Here is a 21899-nt window from a genome sequence, read left to right on the forward strand (position 1 = left end):
TCAAATTATTTGTCTCCCAAGAATGTGTCTGTGGAGCTGTTTCTTCTTTTAAAATGCATAGCACTTTGTTCTTAAGCCAGATCAACTCAAAAATGTTTTAACAAGTGCCTTTGCTTGCATGTTAAAATTATATAATTCCTACTGCTGACTGGCTTCAGTTGGCTGGCATACAATTTTCAAAATACATTATATTACAAGGAGGAAACTTACTGAAATCTCAGAAATCAATAATTACTCTTCAGAAAGTAATTTACCGAAGTTACTATAACCTAGGGGTTTTTAATTAGTTTTGCTTTGATTCTGACAGATGTCTAGTTATAGTATCTACTTATTAGCTACTGTATCTTGCTGTCAGATTGATGATTTATTGTTTTTTATCAGAGGAGATATCACATTATTCACCAGGTGCAGTTAGGTAGTTCTTTTCTAAAAACCTTCAGGATAAGTGTAACATTTGTGTTCTGTGAGCTTTCAGGTAATTCTTTTGGCTTGGCTTTCTTAATTTGATAGCAACTTCTGCAATACCTTCTTTTCTGGCCATGAGCTGGCAGTGTGTGTTTGCGGCCCAGAAAGCCAACAGTATCCTTGAAGGCATCCAAAGAAGCATGGCCATGGCCATGGTCAGGGGAGGTGATTCTCCCCCTCTTCTCTGGTGAGACCCCACATGAGTACTGAGTCCAGTTCTGGAGTCCTCAGCATAAGAGGTTACATGGAGGTGTTGGCTCAGGTCCTGAGGAGAGCCTCAAAGATGAGCAGAGGGCTGGAGCACCTCTTCCATGAAGGCAGGCTGAGAGAGTTGGGTGTGGGATTGTTCTGTGTGGAGAATATGACCTGGACAAGGGGATAGAGTGTGTCATCAGCAAAGTCACTGGTAATACAAAGCTGGGAGGGGTGTCTGACATGCCAGAGGGCTGTGCTGCTGTCCAATGTGACCCAGACAGGTTGGAGAACTGGGCGTGGAGAAACCAGATGAAGTTCAATAAGGGCAAGTGTAGGGTACTCCATCTGGGGAGGAACAACCCCACCAATACAGGTTAGGGGTCAATCTGCTGGGAAGCAGCTCTGGGGAAAAAGACCTGCGAGTCATGATGGACAACAGGCTCATCATGAGCCAGCAGTGTGCCCTGACAGCCAGGAGGGCCAATGCCATCCTGGGGTGCATTAAGAAGAACATGGCCAACAGGTAGAGGGGGGTTATCCTCCCCCTCTACTCTGCTCTGGGGTATTGTGTGCAGTTCTGGGCTCCTCAGTTCAAGAAGGACAAAGAACTCCTGGACAGATTGTAGCACAGGGCAACTAGGATGATTAAGGGACTGGAGTATCTGCCCTGTGAGGACAAGCTAAAAGAGCTTGGGTTGTTTAGCTTAGAGAAAAGAAAGCTGAGGGGACATCTTATCAGTGTTTATAAATATCTAAAGGGTGGGTGTCAGGAGGATGGGTCTGGACTCTTCTTCATGGTGTCCAGTGACAGAACAAGGAGTAATGGATACAAACTGGCACATGAGATTTAAATTAAATATGAGGAAATACTTCTTCACTCTGAGGGTAACACAACACTGGAATAGATTGCCCAGGGAGGTTGTGGAGTCTCCATCCATGGAGACATTCACGGCCTGCCTCAATGTATTCCTCTCAAACCAGCTTTAGGGGATCCTGCCCTAGCAGGGGGTTGGATTAGATGATCCTCAGAGGTGTCCCCCCCAACCTCTTACCATTTTGTGATTCTATGAGAAGAGAAGGCTCCTGGGCAACGTTAAAGTAGCCTTCCAGTATCTGAAGGGGCCTGCAAGAAAGCTGGGGAGGGACTTTTTACAAGGACAAGTAATGATAGGACAAGGGGAAATGGTTTCAAACTGAAAGATGGTGGATTTAGATTAGTTATTAGGAAAAAATTCTGCAGTGTGAGGGCTGTGAGACACTGGAAGAGGTTTCCCAGGGAAGTTGTGGATGTCCCCTCCCTTAAAGTGTTCAAGACCAGGTTGGATGGGGCTTTGAGCAACCTGTTTTAGTGGGGGGTGTCCCTGCCCATGCTGTGGGGTTAGAATTAGGTGATCTTTAGCATCCCTTCTAACCCAAACCATTCTATGATGACTCTTTAGGAACGCCTGTTGCTATAGCACAAAGGGTCATGATTTTAAACTAGAAGGGGCTTGATTCAGACTAGATATAGGAAAGAAATTTTTTACAGTGAGGGTGGTGAAACACTAGAACAGGTTGCCCAGAGAGGTTGTAGGTGCCCATCCCTGGAAGCATTCAGTGTTAGGTTGGACGGGGCTCTGAGCAACCTGATAGAGCTGAAGATGTCCCTGCTCACTGCAGAGGAGTTGGACTAGATGGCCTTTACAGCTCCCTTCCAACCCAAACAAGAACTGTATGATTTTATGATTATGTATATTAGTATCCAGGTCCATGTCTGTCTCTCTTATTGCAATTATTTTTGCCCTTTAATTTTTATCTCAAAACTTAATAGAACATGTATATGCGGCCTCTGCTGTGTAGCAGCAATTTCTTTTAGAACCATTCAGATCTCTGCCCTAGTGAAGGATAATGCCCAGTGTATTGCTTATGCTGCCAACACCTGCTGACTGAGATGAACAGATGGCTTCACATGTAGTATAATGTGTTCTGTTCTGTATTGAAGATTGAGAAGCTCAAGGTTTTATGAATGAAAAGATTCAGTTTATGTATGAACATTAAAATTATTTTTTGTGTAAGTGTACAGCAAGTTTTCTTTGTACTGGAAGGTGAGATTAACAAGCTTCACTACAAAACCAGTTTTAGGAGGACAGGAAATTCAGTATCTCTATATCTGGAGTCTTTAAAAGCAGAGCTGAGGTAGGTCACAATAATACAAAAATATGAGCTGCTTTTAAATCTCTTCTACTTCTGAATCTTTGGGGTAGATAGTACAACAATTTATTGGAAGTTACAGAGGCAAAATGCGTTTTTTTGTTGTTGTTGTGCTGTGGAAAGGTGATTATATAATATATGATATTATAATGTCACCTTTCTTGTGACATCACAAGAAATGTGACATCATTTCTTGTGATGTCACAAGAAAGGTGACATTATAATATAATATCTTGAGTCTTTGGAAGAACAACCAGCAATGTGCAGTGCTTCTGACACTGTAGAGGGCACGTGTCTCGTGAGGTGCTTGAAGACTTGACCTTTAGGTGTCTGAAACAGACCATTAGTAGAGCAAGTTAGAGAGTCTTTCTCAATTCCTCAAATCAGGAGATTCTTAAGGAAAGCAATTTTAAAAGTAGGTAAGTGGAGGACATTTTTAGTTAAATCATGATGCTTAACAAGTTTCATTGCCTATAACTTTTTTGCCTTTCAGCTTTTGATTCATTGTCTTTTGCTACCTGTAATTGCAGTGATTGTACAGCTGAGACAAAAGCTTGAAAAACTACAGAGCAGCAAACTGCCAGAAAGTTTTAGAGTTCCATATGATCCTGGGCTACGAGCAGGAGCCCTCGTGGTAAGTATATCCTTGTAAGTTTCTACAAATCCTTTTTGGAAAAAAAAATCCTGTTTGCAAGTGTATGTCTTTTGGTAAAAAATTTTGCTAATATATCTAAAGGTCTTATGTCACTGTGAATAGGATAACATTTCATGGGCTCAGTAAGTTTTTGTTTCCAAAGCTATTAGCATTTTTCTAAATGCAATGACATGTCACCATGCACTAAAAAATGTAAGAACCTGTAAAATCCTAATCAATAAATGGCAATTATGATTTTTTTGCATTAGTTTAATTCAGGATATAACAAGGTAACTGATTTTTTTTACATTAAATATATGCATTAAACTGTTTCATCAGACTTCAGGGGCTTTGAGGTACTAAGTTTCTATTGCTTCAGTTACTTTCTCTGTCTTACCCTGATTCATATCTGTTATTAAGGATTAGGTGCAGACCTTCATCTTACTAACAAACAGTCTACCTTAGTAATTTCCTATTTTTTCAGTATCTCTGTGTTGTGTTTGTTACTTTTAGTAGAAAATACATTGATGTATTTTTAGAACTATATTAAAAAACACTGGGCGTTGCTGCATCAGTTTTGTGGTGAGATTGCTGTGGTTTCTGTCAACTCAGAGGTGAAAACAAGATTAATAAATCAGCAGATCTGTAGTGAAAGGGAGTTGCCTCATGCACCTGTCATGCAATGTCAGGTTGAGGTAAAGAAATATATTGAAGATCTTTAGATTCACTTGATGCGCAGCAAGAAGCCTGCAAGAAAAGAATAACTTGATTTTTCTCTTAGCTACAGATAGACAAACTATCCAAGCTAAGGGATTGCCAAATAGTAGAATACTCATTTGGGTAACTGATAATTGTTGTCTAGATCTGGTTATGTTTCTGTTAAATCAACCTGTACCTTGTTAGACAGGATATAAGCTAGTCTGTCCTCAAGCTGAGGGAGCAGGGCATGGCTGAGTCCACATGACTGACAGTGGACAAGTCAATTCAAACATTGTTTACTCAGAAATACAGAATTTCTGGCTTCTTAAACATTTTATTCAGTATTTTCATTATTTTCTTGGTTGTATTTCACTCCCACTGGTCTTTTGTGTAGAAAAATCACCACCTGCATGAAAAGATTGGTTTCAGGATTGTAGCAGATTGTGTTTTAAGTTTTGAAGGCTTTGGCCTAGATGTAGTAGTGCTTTATCCTTGAGGCAAAAGCAGTTGGCAACTTTAAGTAAGAGGAATGTAGGTAACAGACATAACAAGACCTTGGAAAAAAAATAGAGTAGCACATATTTTGCTTTTTAGGAAGATTGCATTAACTAGTTAGAGGAGGCTCTGCTTTGAGTAAACCAAGTAGTCATAGCCTATTGGCTTGCAACAAATATGCACGATCAGCTCCTAATAAATAATTATAAAGTAACACAAACCATGCCTGTACTCATGGACAAGATAATGATAAGTATAAAAATCGGGATGTTTCACAAATAAAGCACTGATGCTCAAAAGGACCCCTGGCTGTCAGTCATTCATTGCTGTGGCACAGGATGAAATGAAAGATCTTTCTGGATTTTTCAGCTTTTCTTTGCTAGGGAAGTATGCAGCCCTACCAGAACCTTTCTAGATGAAGGCGGTAGTAGATTTACAAAGGAAGGTAGTTGTGTCCAAAAAACCAGAACACTTCCCCTCCCCACAAGCTATATAAATAAAGGACTGTATTGGTAAGGTTTCATTTCATCTTAATTCCAGCAAATGCTACTTGTCCATAATCTTCAGACTCTGAAATTTGACTCGTCTAAACCAAATACTAGAAGCAAAATCAGTGTTTCTAGTAAGTTCAAAGATTTAACAACTTCTTTGGTTTTTAAAAATAAGGATGGTAAAAATTGTTTTATTTTAAACTACAAACCTAGCCTGTGAAACATGAATATTCCAAACTACTCTTCTCTAATGTCATTGATTCTATCAGCTCTCAAACACTGATTTTCAATTGCTTTTATTTTACATGTCCTTATTGTACATGGCAATGTTAAGCAATGAAACAGAAATTCCAGAAAAGTATTATATACTGCAGTTGTGTTAGACAATAGTTGAGAAAACATTTGAAATAATACAGTTTCAGTATATTCATACAATACAGCAGTTTCAGTGCTGAATTTGTTAAGATTGAAAATGTAACAAAAGTATTTTATTAATGGTTATGGCAAATTAGTTTAACAAATGCCATTTTCCCCACAAATATGAAACATTTTCTGAGGGAATTGAAGCAAGTAATATGGAACAACTGAAGCTGCTAGAAGTTGTGAGAGTGGTTGATGTGGTAAATTATATTGGATGATGATTGTGTTCCAGTTTTGTGAAGCTCCTGTCAGAGTGCTATTGTGAGGTTCCATTATTTGCAGTTTTGTCAGAATCTCTTATTTTTTGTATTAAAAGTTTTCTTTGTTTCTGAAGCACAAGCTAAATCCACTTTCAGAGAGTCAAGGCAGGTTTTCTCCTTTACCATGGACAGTATTAAACGTGGTACAGGTTCAATGAGACTTAATGAGACTTAAAGTCTTTACATGTGCTTTCAGTGTGTTCCTTGTGGTATAAATTGTTGGAAGCTGGTAAACTACTTTGTAGCTGGTGTGTAAAAAGATTAGTTGTGTGTATGTTGGACTACAATGGCTAGCAATAAATTTGTCTTTCACAGATAGAAAAATGTAAAGTTATGGCATCTAAGAAGAAGCCCCTCTGGCTTGAGTTTAAATGTGCAGATCCGACAGCCCTGTCAAATGAAACCATAGGCATAATCTTCAAACATGGAGATGACCTCCGTCAGGACATGCTTATTTTACAGGTATGATAGGTAAAATGTATAAAATTAATACTGTGACTATTTAAAACATCTTAAAATTGCTTTACTTTTCAGAAGCATATCTTTATCTTTATTGTCCGTGTGAATATGTGATTGTCTTTTTTTAAAAAACTGTGTATGGAAAGGCTGACATCATTACTGGATCTTTCTTTTAATTAAGTTTTATCTGTTACTGTGTTGTGAGTTAACCTTGGTGAGATGGGGAAAGAGGAAAGGAAGAGTGAAGGCCAGAAAACTTGTGGACTGAGATAAAAAAACTTTAATAAGCAAAGGAGAAGTGTAAGAAGAGAAAGAAAACAAAACAAGTGTTTTGTCCCAGTTCCTGTGCAAAAGATGGTTGCCTACTTGATCCCCTTCATCTGTTTTATTGCTGAGCATGACATTATTCAGCATGGAATATTTCTTTGGTTGGTTTGGGTCATCTGCCTGATTGTATCCCCTCCCAACCTATGTGCTCCTTTGATCCTCTCACAGTAGTTGGGAGTGAGAAACAGAGGCAGCTTTGATGCTCTGTAAACACTGTTCAGCCTTAGCTGGAGCATCAGTGTGTTACCAGCATTGCTTTGGTCACCAACCTCAACCACAGAACCACACAAGCTATTCTGAAGAAAATTTGCTTCATCCCAGACACACCCAGTACATACTGTTCCCCTGTTTTGTCCTGCCGTGTGCCATAAATACTTCACTTTTTTGTGTCTTAGAGAAGGAATCCTATTTAGTGCAAGATGGCCTGTTTGTCTGGTGATGAAGCATTTTTATCATTTATTTATATAATGAGTGGTTACAAATGAAAAATAACTCAGAGGCAGCATTTCTCTAGTAATATTTTGGTGATTGTTTAGACAAACTAGTTTGGTAGCACTTTCAGGGATTTTTATGAGAAATAATGGATGTATTTTCTAATGTATAAAATCTCAGCTCATGTAGAAATAACAGTATATATTTATTAATACTTCAGAGAATAGTAGTATTTTCCTGGCCACAAGAGAGATGAGGAAATGCAAACTCGGATTTTGTTATTGATAATCTTGAATGGCTGCACATTTTCTGTATTTATGTTTTAATCTGTAAGATAGACAAGTAAGTTTAGCTCCCTCTCAGAATTCTAGGTAGTGCTATTTTTGTGAGTAACAAAGAACATCCAAATAATTTGAAATAACTTAGCATATACATTTGTTTTCACTAGATTCTTCGAATTATGGAATCCATTTGGGAAGCAGAATCCTTGGACCTCTGTTTGTTACCATATGGTTGTATTTCCACAGGGAACAAAATAGGTATGTGATCACATTTACTGGGATTAGAAATTCAAAATTACATCCTTAATTAAAGAAGTTGCCTATGAGAGGACTATTCTAGCATGCACTGTGGTCTCAAGATAGTCGTTTGTTACTTTCTGCAAGCAACACTCTGTTGCATCTTAGCAATGGTTTCACTCTTCTGATAGGAATCCTTCAGCTGCTTCACTGCCTTAGCTAACTGGGATTCCTGTGCAAGTGTTGCTTTGAGTTTCTCTGTAATAACAATATTTAGTATGAAAAAGCTGTGAAAATGAGGGATTTATTCAAGAGGTGTTTTAATTTGTTGATAAGAATAAAATAGAGAAAAGGATTAAAATAGCAAAACATTTGTGGTTTTTTCCTGGCCTAAAACTTCTTACTGTATACTACGTAGAAGCAACAGCATTACTTAACAGGATGCTCAGGCAACATTTCTCAGTGGAAATAAATTCCTTCATCACAGATGATCTGTTTTCTAGAATTCATGGTGGGAAAAATGAAGTAGTTTCTTGTGAAGCTTCTGGAGCTGTGTGATGCTGTGCAGAGCAGCCTAATTAGGTCTGGAAGAGTCCAATTACATCCAAAAATGCCAAATTGATGTATAATTTAAACAGCCTGATTTAAATTGACTCTTTGTGGCTGCATTTGCATATATTATGTACCCTCGCACATCCTCCTTGTGCAGTTTCCTACTATCCAGATAAAACAGAAATTACTGTAGAGCAAATTTTGCTGAGCAGTTCTTGAATGATTGGCTAGAGGATTTTCCTCAGTGTAGAAAAAATGGCCATTTCCTAGTGAAGCTGTTGTGCTGAAAAATGATGCTTTGGCTGGTATAACCAGTGCATCGCTAAGACAGATAAGCAAGTACAGCTTTGCCATTTACTTAACACTTTCATATGTGTAAAAACCAGCAAGTTTGTAAATTCCTGTCATCAGCATAGCTGGAAATATGATAGTAACCTCATGGATTGATAAAATAATGATAATATAAATACTGCTGTGTGTCTTTTGTGATCTCAAGCTTTTTAGTTCTCTTAGTTTTCAGCAATATATTTTGCTTTATGATCGAAGAATAATGGACTGAGTTCCACTAAAATTAAGAACTCTTTAATATATCTGTAATGTGCTTCATCTCTAAAATCCATTGTCACATCAAATTTTAATCATCGTTTCTTTTGACTTCAGGATATCTCAGCAATGCAGAAAACCCAAACTCACTGATATAACACTTAATAGTGTAGCACAAGACTTTTTGTCCTAAGTGTTTTAAAAGTAATAAATTGCATTGATAGAATTATAATAATAAAGGAACTGGAACTTTATTTTAAAATATTAACTAACTGTAAATATAAGGAATAGTAATATGTATTTTTCCTCTTTCTTAGGTATTTTATTACAAACCTGTTTTTAGAGAGATTTTTAGGATTTAATTTAATTTTGTTTAAAATCAGCTTAAGACAATGTACTGTTTATGGAGGAAGGTGGAGGAATACTGACAGTGATCCTAGCATTCTCATATTCAAGTTACAGACTTTATTATTCTTTCATGAATTCCTATTTGACTGCCCATTCTTTTATCTTGAGGAAATAATTGTTTTATTTCTCTTTACACATGAGGGAGGTGTAAGAATTTAGCATCCTTTCAGCACCACTGTAGGAGCATGATTAATCACATAGAGATTTCTGTTGGGGTTTGCTGAGAATACCTGCAGCCTAAATTAGTAATACCCAGTGTGGGACATTTTGGAGAGTTTATGCTTGTTTGGAACAAAACCAAAAAGTAGCAGCATGCAAATATTCTTTCACAATATTCAAGTGTGGTCTTCTTCCAACCTTTTTCTTCCCTTCTCCTTAATATTTCCATGGAACTTGGGGCAGTGTCTATGTATTGACACAAATGCAGGGGAATGGCCAGGTAGGTGTCTTACACCTGGGACTGGCATCCATCCCAACCTGGGTAGAGCTTTCTCAGTCTGTTGAAGACATCTGCAGTCGATGCTGTTTGTAGTTGTGGAAACATCCTTCCTCTTCACTGCTGCTGCCAATAGACCTCTCTAGGAGAAACTCTCTCTTATGTGTGTCAGTGATAAAAGATCATACCCTGATGATGGCCATATGCTCCTGGCTTGGTGAGGCAATTATCACTGCTTACTATGCTGTATCACTGCCAAATTTAAGAAGTTCAAGCTGGCACCTAATATCCTGCTTTAGTTCTGCAGATCCCCAGAAACACATAGCATGATGCATTTACTGCTGGTCTTCTTCACAGTGGAATACAGCCTGGCTGAGATCCTCTGTCCCAGTTACTGAAGCCTGCTTTAGGACTAACCATACTTACCAAGAGGCATATTTGTTTTCAGAAGGATTTGCCAGCAGAGCTATACCATTCCAGCAGACAATTTTTTAATTTTTTTTTTTTTTTAGCCATGACACCTTTAAAGTATTTATTTGGGCATAGATTTTATTCCATTCTTTTGGCAATGCAGTGGAGAAGGATCGGGGCTTTCATTAGAGGCTGCTTTAAAATATGGGGACTTTTCACACTGCTAATCACCAGAGTTATTGTAGGAGAAGTTTTAAATACAAGGGAAAGCAGAAGAGGCCTCCTGCAGCAACTCTGCTCCCCTGGAATGAAGGAGCTGTTGTCCAGTAGAGGGAGATTGGTGAGCCCAGGGAGGAAAAGCTGTTTCAACAGCTGGAATGTGGTCTGAAGCTCACTCCCAGGAGGAAAACCAGCTTGACAAGCACAGACCAAAATGCAGAGCTTTTAATTTGGTGATGTTGCCAGTGAGTTTTGGAGGTCATATATCTGCAATAGTTTTATTACAAACAAATCCAGCCCACTGTCAAGACAGAAGAAATGCCTTCAGGGGCTGTTCAGCCCTGAGTTCAGCCATGGTGGAAGGCTGGGGCAGGACGAGGTTACTGTGTTGTTACTCTGTTACTAAAAAATCTGCACATATTTCAGTAATTACAGAAGGGTAGGATTGTGAAAAAATAGAAATTCTTCCTTTTCAGAGAGAAGCTGAAACTGAATCAGAAACTTCCTTGAATCACTTTGTGCAGAAAGGGTTATTTTTTGTTTGCTTGTGTATTTTTGAGCTGGAGCTGAAGCCAGGCTTTTACCTAGAAGACGCTGTTGAACTCGAGCCAGAGGAAGGAAATCTAACATTTCCATTTACCATATGAATTCAACTAAAAATCTGACTTCCCCTATACAGGCATGCCCAGTAGGAAGGAAGAGTGTATTTGCTAGGCTTGGCTACAGTGCAGAGTTGTGCTGCAGCCTCTGTTTCTGTATTTCTCTCTAGCTTCCACTTCATCATGTGCTATGGCAGTTTCAGCAGTACCTGTCCTTGTTTCTGCACTGTGTTGCTGTGATGTGCTTATTTGCCTTTGGGAAGATCCATTCAGGTTAGGAACTGACCTCTGGGCCCCAACAGTCAGAGCTTTCCACCAGCAGTCCCACTGCAGTGCCTCACCTGTACCACTGTTTCTGAACCTTTCTGTGCACATGCATGCTTATGATTAAATTTGATTTACTGCAGGGGGAGCAGCTCAGTTCCTCTGCCCCAGCTCTGGCAACGCTTGTGTTCCCAGGCTGATGCAGCTTCTCTTTAGCACCTCAAATTGGTGAAGTTGGAGAGAAGCTGGTGGTAATGTGAATGGTACATGGGCTTCTGTTGGAGATCAGGACAGGAGGTAGCTCCTCTCCTTGGGAAAAGCCTTTTGCAGAGAGTGTCCACGTATCATTTGATTCTTTCAATTTTAAGAGATTTTACCTTCTCATGGAGGAGTTTAGGCTGCCGGGCCAGTTATGAGCTCTGTCTGGTTTCAGCTGGGAATGAACTAGAACCACTGTTGCTTGCAAAATAAATTTCTGCTCACAATCTATGAAGTTCTGCAGTTGATTTAAAAAACACAGTTTTAAATTTAATTTTGCATATTTTTTATTTAATAACATATTTAATAACCTCTAACTTTTTCCCTGTTCTCTCTAGGAATGATAGAAATTGTGAAAGATGCTACAACAATTGCCAAAATTCAACAGAGTACAGTTGGCAACACTGGTGCATTTAAGGATGAAATACTAAACCAGTGGCTCAAGGAAAGATGCATGATTGAAGAAAAGGTGAGTTCTTTGAATTTTTAAGTTGGATTTTCAAGAGCACCCTACTAATTCAGGAGCACAGAGCCCATACTGTTGTGTTTGTGTTACTTACATGAGTTTGAAAAGTCCTTTCATTTTCCCTGTACTCACCTTCAGGTGTCTATGAAAGAGCCTTTAGCATCCAGCTGGCATCTGGTTTTCTGTGAAACAAGGTGCTTTTGAAATTACACTTTTGTCAGTAATATTTAGAAGTGACATATAATAATCAGATTCAAAGAACATCTAGGAACACTGAAAGGCAATGTGTTATTAGAGGATTTAAATACAGGGTTGGGTACTCATAACTGCTTTGCTTATGCAGGTCCCCTGATCTACTAGAGCTTTCTGCCATCTATTTTTCTCAGAAAGTATGGACAACTGTATTCTTACTTTCTTTGTGCTAAGGGACAGAGCACAGTACAGGAAGTACAGGAAGTGCAGTGCAGGGCCACAGAGTATTTTGTAAGACACTTTGTCTAACTGTTGATAGGTATGTGTTGAAAGAAAGGCATATGATTTTGAGAATGACTGAATTTAGTTTCTAGCATTGAAGCATTTAACATCTCTAAGATTTTATGTATAGTTTCAGGCAGCTGTGGAAAGATTTGTTTATTCCTGTGCTGGATACTGTGTGGCAACCTTCGTACTTGGAATAGGAGACAGGCACAATGACAACATTATGATTACAGAAACAGGTAAGTTATTTTTTGAGAATTTAGTAAACATGGGGACTGTGTACTTCATTAGATTTATCTTTCATTCCAATAAATAATGCATTTAACAATGAATACAGAGACACAATCCAGTTGCTTGTTCAGGTCCTCCTGTGACGTGGAAATTGTGACATGTATTGTCACCCCTTTTGGCCTTCATATTGGTTCCATATATTTGTCATTAACAATGCCATTCTTTCCCAAGGATGAGTTTGTTACAAACTAAGTCATGAGGAATGTAAAACTTTCTTTTTTTTAGTATCTATATCTAGAACTTTAAAAAGCAGACAGCTGTTTATCTGTCTAAAGTGTGGATGTGGTTCTGACAGTGTGCAGTGGAACTGTAGCCATGTCAGAATTCAGATATTACTGGGCTGTTTTCACTTCTAAGGAGCTTAATTGCCTTATTATGCCCTTGTAGAAAAAACCACAAAATAAGTGTACATGGCATGCACTGGTTTTGCAACTGAAGTCTGTTGGATCATTACAAACCTCCTGACAGAACCACAATTTTTTGTGTTACAAATCTGAGGACTTATTTCTGTAGCTGCACGTTGTTTTACTTACCTGTGGAAGCCCCACATGGGACTGCAGAATAAGTGGTAGATATGGAGGGGTTTTATTTGGCCTAAGAAATTCACTTTCATGATCCTCTTGCTTCTTAATTAGTCTTTATTTAATTCTAAGAGACAGAGAATACTTTTGAGCTTACTTTAAAAGGCTGTATATTTAATATTTATCATACTATAGTTAAAATTTTACAAGTTGAAGGCTGAAGAGAAGTACTTCCCTGAAGGCAGAAATGAGCTAATTGTAGACTACAGTAAAAAAGTTCACCAGAATTCCTTAAGGAAGACAAAGAAATGCTTAAATTTTAACATTACATATAATATGAGGCAATGTTAGTGATCACTGGCAAAAAGCGAGGGACAGGTCAATAGAAAGGGAGCCAGAGAAGGAAAGCATTCTCTGTTGCGGTCAGGAGCAGCTCTAGAGTGTTCAATGGGAGCTGTCTTGAGCATCAGAAGCCAGAAGAATGTCAGTCTGAGAGAGCTGCAGAATGTCAGATTTGGTGGGTTGGAAGGACTCGGAACTGTCTGAAATGCTGGAATATGTAAGAATGTTCCACCTGTGGATCACTGTGAAATATCATCTTACATCATTGGATGTTTGATCTTTTTTTATACATGTTTATACAGCACAATTACAAATCTATGTTTTTTAAGTAACTGTACTGATTTATCCTTACATCTTGTCTGTTAGTGAAAGTAATAAAGTAACCTGAAGAGCAGCAGCCACTCCAGTCCTTTCTGTGTACCAGTCCTTAAAAGGCAAATTTTTTATCACTTTCCTGGGAACTGATACCCTACTACAATCTCAAAATTATCCAAAGTACAAGCAGTTTAGAAATTGGTAATGCATGTCTGAGGAACAAACGTGTTCTGGTGAATGACATCAGTCAGGAAAGTAACTTAACCAGTAGGAAAGAATTATATGTTTTTGAAAAAGAAAAAAAAAATAGTATTTTCTGCTGAACTAAAGAATGATCATATATATCCCCCAAAAGATGGTTTGGAATTATTGTAAATAAAATTATCGTATTTAGCCTAACTATGACTTTTTTTTCTCTTTATGAAGGGAACCTTTTCCATATTGATTTTGGCCACATTCTTGGGAATTATAAAAGCTTCCTTGGAATTAATAAAGAAAGAGTTCCCTTTGTGCTGACTCCAGATTTTCTGTTTGTCATGGGCACTTCTGGAAAGAAGACAAGTCTCCATTTCCATAAATTTCAGGTAAAAAGTGAATAGACAGCTGCAAATCAGCTACACATTTTTTTAACCTCTGAAATGAACGTAAGTGCCTTAGTTTTTGAAGGTCTGTGCTCCTGGGGATTATGTTAATAAAATTTACTGAATCATAATATGATTCCAGGATATTTTAGGCCAAATTAAGAGCAAAAAATATCTGTAGGACTATGGGAACTAGAATTCAAGCATCCACAGAGCTGCATCAGAAAGCTTCAGTTAGCAGCAGATCGGATGGGCAGTCCTCTCTTTGTTTCCTGTCTTGGTTGGAAACACTTTGAAGAGGGCTTCAGTGTGTGTGCCACTGGTGGAGACTCAGAGCACTAAGCAGAGTTTCTGTGTAGGATTCACAAGACATTCCTCAGCTGGCTTTGTCAGCACTATTCCCTCTTGATTCTGCCCTCCTGCTCTGGAGCTTCGATTAATCCATCTGCATGGAAACCTCCAATGACCCTAAGCTATGTCAGATTTTGGTTTTATGACGTGGATTGACTTAAATGTTCTGCAAGAAAAGAATAGTGTTAAAAAATGTATGTTCTGTCACAGCTTCTATTTGAAACTGAGCCCCTTTGAAACAATTATTTATCAAGCTTATGTAGGATGTGAGCATGGATGTAACAAAGCAAAATGCTTTGGATTTTGTTTAAAAAGATAGCTAAGAGCATAGCTGAGCAGATGTAAATGGATGTGTAGGGTGTTATTCCTATGCTTATCTTAAGGGTCTTTAAATAAGTGCCTGATTTAGAAAGCAGATTCTCCATAATACCAGCAGAAAAATTTTCCTCCAGTGAGTCAAAGCAAAAGCCTAACCTGGATGCTCTGCATTATCTGTGGATAAATCATCCTCTCTGTCCTGGTAAGGAGCCTGGTTTTCTAACATGAGTACCTAATTAAGGTTCTTAGTGTTGGCTAGTGAATATATCCCTTTGAACATGCACATGATTGTACAGCATATAACAAGGTAGTTGTCATCTTTGGGCCCAGACTTCTGAAAACAACTAAAGAACCAGGTGCAATTTCTGAGTCTTTGTTTTGCACAATGAGTAGCTTTATCACAGTGCAGGTGGTTTGAAGGGGGCTTGTAGCTCAAAAGGTTTAAGAGCAGGGTGGGTTTTCTATGGGAGAGGAGTGCTCTCAAAGAAGCCTCTGAGCTGTGCTGTGTACAGTAAAGATGCTGCTGCCACAGCTGAAAGCCCTGTGCAAGTGGGAGGCTAAAGCACCACTCTAGGGCATCTCCTTTCACAGAAGAAAGCAGAAAATAGTTGCAAGTATGAAAGTGGAGAATGGAGAAAGGAGAGTGAAAATGGAGAATTGGAAGACTGGCAGCCCATTAGTGTCTGCAGTGAGGCAGTATTGTATGGATCTTCCAACTTTATAGAGGATATCTGACCTTTACTTCAGCAGCCCACATGCCAAAAGCAATTGGAGGTGATCTGGGCCTCAGTGCCTTTGCTATTCAGTCCTGGGTTTGTCTAAATCCACATTTTGTACTCTGGTACAAATTTCTAAATACTGCTGCCATCCCACTGATGCAGCTGGTTTGGGAATGCTGTGATTGTGCCAGTATCATTTCTGGTAGTGTCATTAACCAGAAGAAAGATTAATAATGTGCTTCACTTCTGTGAACTGTGACTGTGATATGTGACCTGGTTATTTTAAGTGGGATAATAACAACAATAATACTAACCAAAAAAGAGTAAGTTCATGTACAGTTCTGCTGCATTAGATACTGTTTATAAACTGCTATTCCAGGAGTACATTAAAAGGCTTTCTGTCTCAAAGAAAAAATTAAAACACTCCCTTACATGTAAAATAGTGACACAGAGCAAGATCTGTATCTCATATTTTGCTGTAAAAGTTAATGTTTAAATTATATGGCCAGAGTACAAAAATAACATTATAGCTTAATTTTAATTTTTCAACTGGTTGTTTTCATCATGTTTCCTAATATTGAAGAATTCATTCAGTGTTCCTGCTTACTTATTCATGTATTAATGGAAAAGTCTCAGCATTTATTCTTCATTAATTTTTAAGAACATCTGTCATTAATTTCTACTTTGACTACATTAGAGTGGATTTTACTTTAGAGTAATCCTTTGGTTTTTAGATGCTCTGGGTTTTTTTAGTATTTTAAAATTTCCACTTAAAAAAATATTTCTCTGTCACCTATTGGATGCATTCAGGTGTCAGAGGAGGTTAATTACAAATAATTTTTACTGAAGTTTACTGCAACAGAGTGTAGTTCTTTAGTAGTGAACTTCTAAAGCTGTCAGTGGCCTGGCAGCTTTTCTGAAATTAGCAATAAACCTCACTTCTATTAGCTCTTAATCTAAATTTTGCTTCCCTTTTTGTTTGTGTTCCTTACTGTGTTTTAATGAAAATTAGAGGCCAGAGGTTATTAATGACATCACAGAAATGCATAGTAGGAAACAGTATTTGGTGATCTTTTGTCCTAATTGCAAAACTGTGTTTAAGCATGACTTAATCTGAGAAAACAAGTATTTTTCTGTTCCGTCTATGGGTATTACAGCTGCTTTAGTACTGTCTAGATTTCATTTGCTCTAAGTGTCATAGGTGGTGGAATTTCCTTTTCAGCTTTTGGCTAAAACCCAGGCAACTGTCTTAGCCCTATGTACATGCAATTTTTTCACTTCTTATTTGTAGAAACCCTTGAGAGCACCTAAGCTAAAACCTTCACAATCCTGTGAGCTTTGTCCATCTATCTATTAGTTTGCCTAAATTTGTCTTTGCTAGTTTTTGCATTACATTTTGAATGCATTTTTTAATCATATTTGGTTAATTTATTATCTTTTCATTACTCTGCTAACTTAATAACACAGAGATCTGTATTTTCAGTACAAATCAGATTCTTTTACTAAAGGTGATAGAAAGCAGAAGTGTACATTCATCACTGAAGAAAGTTATTTGTAGTATACTGCACAGAGAAGGGAATGCCTACATAATGAAACCTCAACACTTGTAATAAAAAAATGCTTCACCTTTAGTATACTAAGGACCATTTCAAGCTCTCACAATAATTACTCTTTATTGTTTGTTGGACACCAGGATTTTGGTTTCTTCTCAGCTTCTCTCATTTTGTCTATGCTTCCAGATTATTTAGCAGCTTCCTTAAGCACATGATAAACATCTGCACATCCTTAACAGTTAGCTGTGTGTTATTTTTTGTTTTCTCTACCTCTCTCAGAAGTTTAGAAATTAGTTTTCTTGGAAGATATAAATTCAAAACAACATTTATTCCTGTCTGAATAAATAACTAACAGGTAGATACAGATTTTTTTTCACATCTTTTCGTGGAAGGACTGCCTTTGAAATGCTCTGATGCCAGGTTCTTGACTGCATAATTGCTTTTCTGTCTCAGATACCCTCAGTAGTGAGATCCATCAACCATACAGAAATGTAAGACCTTCTTTGATATAACTATAAAGAGCTTTCATCTCTTTCAAGGGGAACAAAACAGATGCTAACACTTGTGACAAGATTTCTCTATTTGAAGTTGATAATACATAAGTAGAATTTCTCTTTTTTTTATTTTTTTTTCCCCCTGGTATCATGGAGAGAAACTAATCCCTGTGATTAGATGATGGTGTGATGGTGTTTTGTCTGGTAAATTGTGCTTTGACTGTTCCAATGTATCTTCTGCTTCCCTAGAGCTAAACTAGCATTTCATAAGTATGGTTTTATTTCAGAGCAGAATTTACTTGGAAAGAGTGAAAAATTTAAGGCAATAGGAAAAAAGAAACCCTCCAGACAGGTCTTCAACATACTATCTTCCTTCTGTAGTATCTTCCTAATCTGTCTGGTTGGTCCTGATGTTGCTGATGTGAACAGTGATAGATGTTAAGATGATTTGTGCTCTGCTTACTTTTCCTAAGGAAGGAAAAAAAAATACTATACACCTTGTCAAAAATAAAGAATGTTCTAGAGGGCTGATGGGCTGGATGAACTTTACATGAAAATATTTAGATTTCTTTTAAAAAATTCTTTAATAAATCCATATACATTTTTGGAAAAGTTAAATTGAATATTTAATTGGGTAAAGTTTTTATTGCTTCAGCTTTGATTTTAATAGCAACAACCTTCTTGGAAATATTTTTCATCTTTCTATGTTACTGTATTGCAGGCCCAATTTAACTTTTGACAACATGACTGATTTCTTCATTGTTTGTCTTTTAAGATGCTATTTCTAAAAGCAAATCTGTAATGAATTGAATATAAGAAATAATAATTTCAGTTTAAATGTTAGTCACCTAACATGAAATACTCTTTTAAAAATCAATGTGTTTTTCCAAGCTGCAAAAATTCCATTCTTCTAAAGGTTATTTTTTTGTTAAGCTCAAATTAGTTATATATGGAAGTGAAAAAGCTATAAAAAAACCCCTATGGAATTCAGAATGACAGTACATAAACATAGAAGTCTTACAGCAGGGCAGTGTGCCTGAAAACTAAAGCTGTCAGCTGGAAAAATTTCTCAGAACACCAAGCCTGAAAAATCTTCTCCATTAAATAAGCTGTCATGTCTGCTAAGTTAATAGACATGTATATAGAATGAAGAAGAGTCCCTTGAGGTGCTGCTTTATTCAGTGTTTCTTGCCAGCCCTGGTCTTTAAATGGGGACATACCAATTGGAAAGGGAGATACTGAATTATAATTGTCTTTTAACAGCCACAGGAAGAGATTATATGACAGGGAAATTAGTTTGAAATTTGAAATTTTAATTTGAAATTTTGGTGAAGCCCAGGTTTTAAACTTCAGTAATTAATATGATATTATTAAAATACTTTAGTTTGTACATCAAAACAGTACTTTTTGTCCCAAGATATGTTGGTGAATGAAGTAAAACCAAGCTATGGGTGCAGAAATTCGTGTCATGCTTCTGCTTCAGTGAGCAGCTCTGCTGGGTCTCCTTTCTCTGAGGTACTTGAGTGTTTGAGCAGAGTTATTTGATGAGAGCCTTGTGAAATTCCTATACCATCTCTCTCATTTCACCTGATCCATTAACAAATGGTTCTCTTGTCTTGTAGGACGTATGTGTGAAGGCTTATTTAGCTCTTCGACATCACACAAATCTGCTGATCATCCTGTTCTCCATGATGCTAATGACTGGAATGCCCCAGTTAACCAGCAAAGAGGATATTGAATATATCCGGGATGCACTGACAGTAGGGAAAAGTGAAGAAGATGCCAAAAAGCATTTTCTAGATCAGATTGAGGTTTGCAGAGATAAGGGCTGGACTGTGCAATTTAACTGGTTTTTACATCTTGTGCTCGGGATCAAACAAGGAGTAGAAAAGCATTCTGCTTAGTATTTTATGTAAATTAACTGTGGGTGTGAATAGGAGGTTAGTGAATCTACATGTTATTTATGATTTCTGAATAAATGAGCAGTCAAAATTGCCTTTACTTTGCTGGCAGCTTACATAGGTCTTCTAAAAAGGCAAAGACTTTTGCTCTGCCCCTCCAGAAGATCTTCATGCAGTTAATGGTTTTTTTTCTTGTATTTCTTAAATGCCTAATGACACTTCAGGCTGCTGGATTCTTTTCACTAGTTGCTTTGCTGATGTGACCTGCATTTTTCTTATTTTGTTCAGTATCTTTAAATAAATATGAAGGAACTTGAATAGATGATAACCTGCAAATTCAAATAAAAATCCGCTATGACATTATCTTAATTCTTCATGAGGGTTAAGCCCTTCAAAAGCAGAAAGAACTACTTAAAATCTATTGTTGTATTGAAATCCCTGTAGGCAATTCACTTCTCAGGATGCCTTACACTCAAGTGTTCTTCACCCACAAGCTTCACTTCTTTTCCTTCCTTACCACTTTGTCCTTTTTGAATTTTTAATATGTTGTCAGCAGAAAACAGCTTTGACTCTACCACTAGAGGAAATGACATTGTTATTATTATTGTTATTATTGCCTCCTGACACAGACAACTGAGCTCGACTGTCCTGCCAGAACTTCATAGTTTCATGGAGCTTCTTAGGTCTGAACCAGTAGATCTGAAGGTTTAATTTTGAAAGGTTTTTTACTATACCTTTTAATGGTGAATGTCCATGTTATATTACAGATTATATTCTTATTATAAAGTTACTAAAATGTCCACTGTATAGTAAAAGTTTTATAGAAAAAGCAATGGTACTTCCTTATTCCTCAGAGAAAACTCCTTATGTAAGAGTAATTGACATTTTACCAAATATTTGAGAAACCCAAAGTTATTTATTCTTTGGTAATATATTTTCAGGATATACCTAGAAGGAATTAGGTGTGGTCTTTGAAATTCTGTATATTTTGCTATTTATTTTTTAATTCCTTAAGAGACTATACTACTTAAATGCTATTTATGAAAGAAAAAAATTCCTTATCTTTAATTTCAATATTTAAACTTAAAAGAGGAAAAAAATGGGCAGTGTTAGGTAGAATTTTAACTTCTCTACTGTAGGATGCTGGCAAATCATCAAGTCCTATGGCAGGAAAACATATATAGAATGAATTATTAGTCTTTGACTTGAATTATTGTGGTATACTTCCTGCTAATTGGTTTTTACCAAAGAGAGAAGAGGGCTTACAATATTGCTTTTTTGCACTTGTGCCTGTGTAATTTCTTCTTTCATTGTAGTGTTACATGGGTTTTACATGACATATAAATGATTAACTGAATTTTTAAATTCTGTTATCATTTGCTTTGTTAATTTCACAGAACTGTTAAGACTTTTAACTACTGCTATTACTGTTACTACTGAGTGTATTCTTGAAGGATTTTAAATAAAGTACTGTAATTGGTGTCTCAGTTATGAGATATAGCCAATCTACTCTTGAAGTGTAGATGTTTCATTGGTTACCGTGCACAACAATTTTTGATGTATATGGTAGGCTTTAGTTAAGAAAATCTAAAAAGTTAAAATGTAGAATATATATTGTTCTGTTACATTATGCTGTGCAAGATAAGATTAAGACTGTACTAAAATATAAACTAAATGGTAAATATTGTCTGTAAAATGATATTTTTAGATTTGTGTTTTATAGATCTAAAATAAATTGACATGTTCTATTAATTTGATTATCATCCGTGAATAAATAGCTTATCCCAAAATATGCATAAATATTTTTATCCAGTTACTTGAAGACTAGGTAATCTCTGTAAGAAATTATATTCAGAGTCCCACTCAGAGGAATTGTTTTAGTTCCATATTAATAACTCCGTACAGCATCAGGTATCTTAAATTTGAATAGTGTGTAGTATTAGAACTGCAGTTGTTATAATTTTTAAATGTGAATAGAATATTACTGTTTTCTAAGACCATTTTATTAATTCCTGGCTTGTTCTATAAAGAAAAATCTAAAGGTTTTAGTAGGTTCCTTGTTCTAGGAGTAAGTAAATCTACTTCTAAATTTCCAGCACGGAGAAATAAATGCTAATTACAACTTGAAAGCAAATGGCACTCTAGAAGCAGCCTCCATTTGCAGAAAAGGGTCTGAGAGACCTCTGCACCAGGGAAAAGCAGTTTAATCTTGCACTGAAATTAAATTATTTTCATCAGCAATTTACAATGTGCTGTATTGATTTGTACACATTGCTTGTTACAGGCATCTGAACC

General features: G+C 37.0%; 1 protein-coding gene across 2 annotated transcripts in view; it reads left to right on the forward strand.

Annotated features, from left to right (window-relative positions):
• The window catches only part of PIK3CG (phosphatidylinositol-4,5-bisphosphate 3-kinase catalytic subunit gamma), a 35726-nt gene extending 14370 nt beyond the window's left edge, over positions 1–21356 (forward strand). For both annotated transcript variants that reach the window (XM_030462475.1, XM_030462466.1), the window contains 7 exons: positions 3381–3484; positions 6165–6311; positions 7516–7606; positions 11614–11744; positions 12346–12457; positions 14114–14271; positions 19326–21356. In XM_030462475.1, the coding sequence (XP_030318335.1) occupies positions 3381–3484; positions 6165–6311; positions 7516–7606; positions 11614–11744; positions 12346–12457; positions 14114–14271; positions 19326–19607 (1025 nt within the window). In that variant the 3' untranslated portion in view covers positions 19608–21356. The remainder of the gene's footprint in view (positions 1–3380; positions 3485–6164; positions 6312–7515; positions 7607–11613; positions 11745–12345; positions 12458–14113; positions 14272–19325) is intronic.
• The last annotated feature ends 543 nt before the right edge of the window (positions 21357–21899 follow it).

The sequence above is a fragment of the Calypte anna genome, chromosome 1, assembly GCF_003957555.1.
Source record: "Calypte anna isolate BGI_N300 chromosome 1, bCalAnn1_v1.p, whole genome shotgun sequence".
NCBI lineage: Eukaryota > Metazoa > Chordata > Aves > Apodiformes > Trochilidae > Calypte > Calypte anna.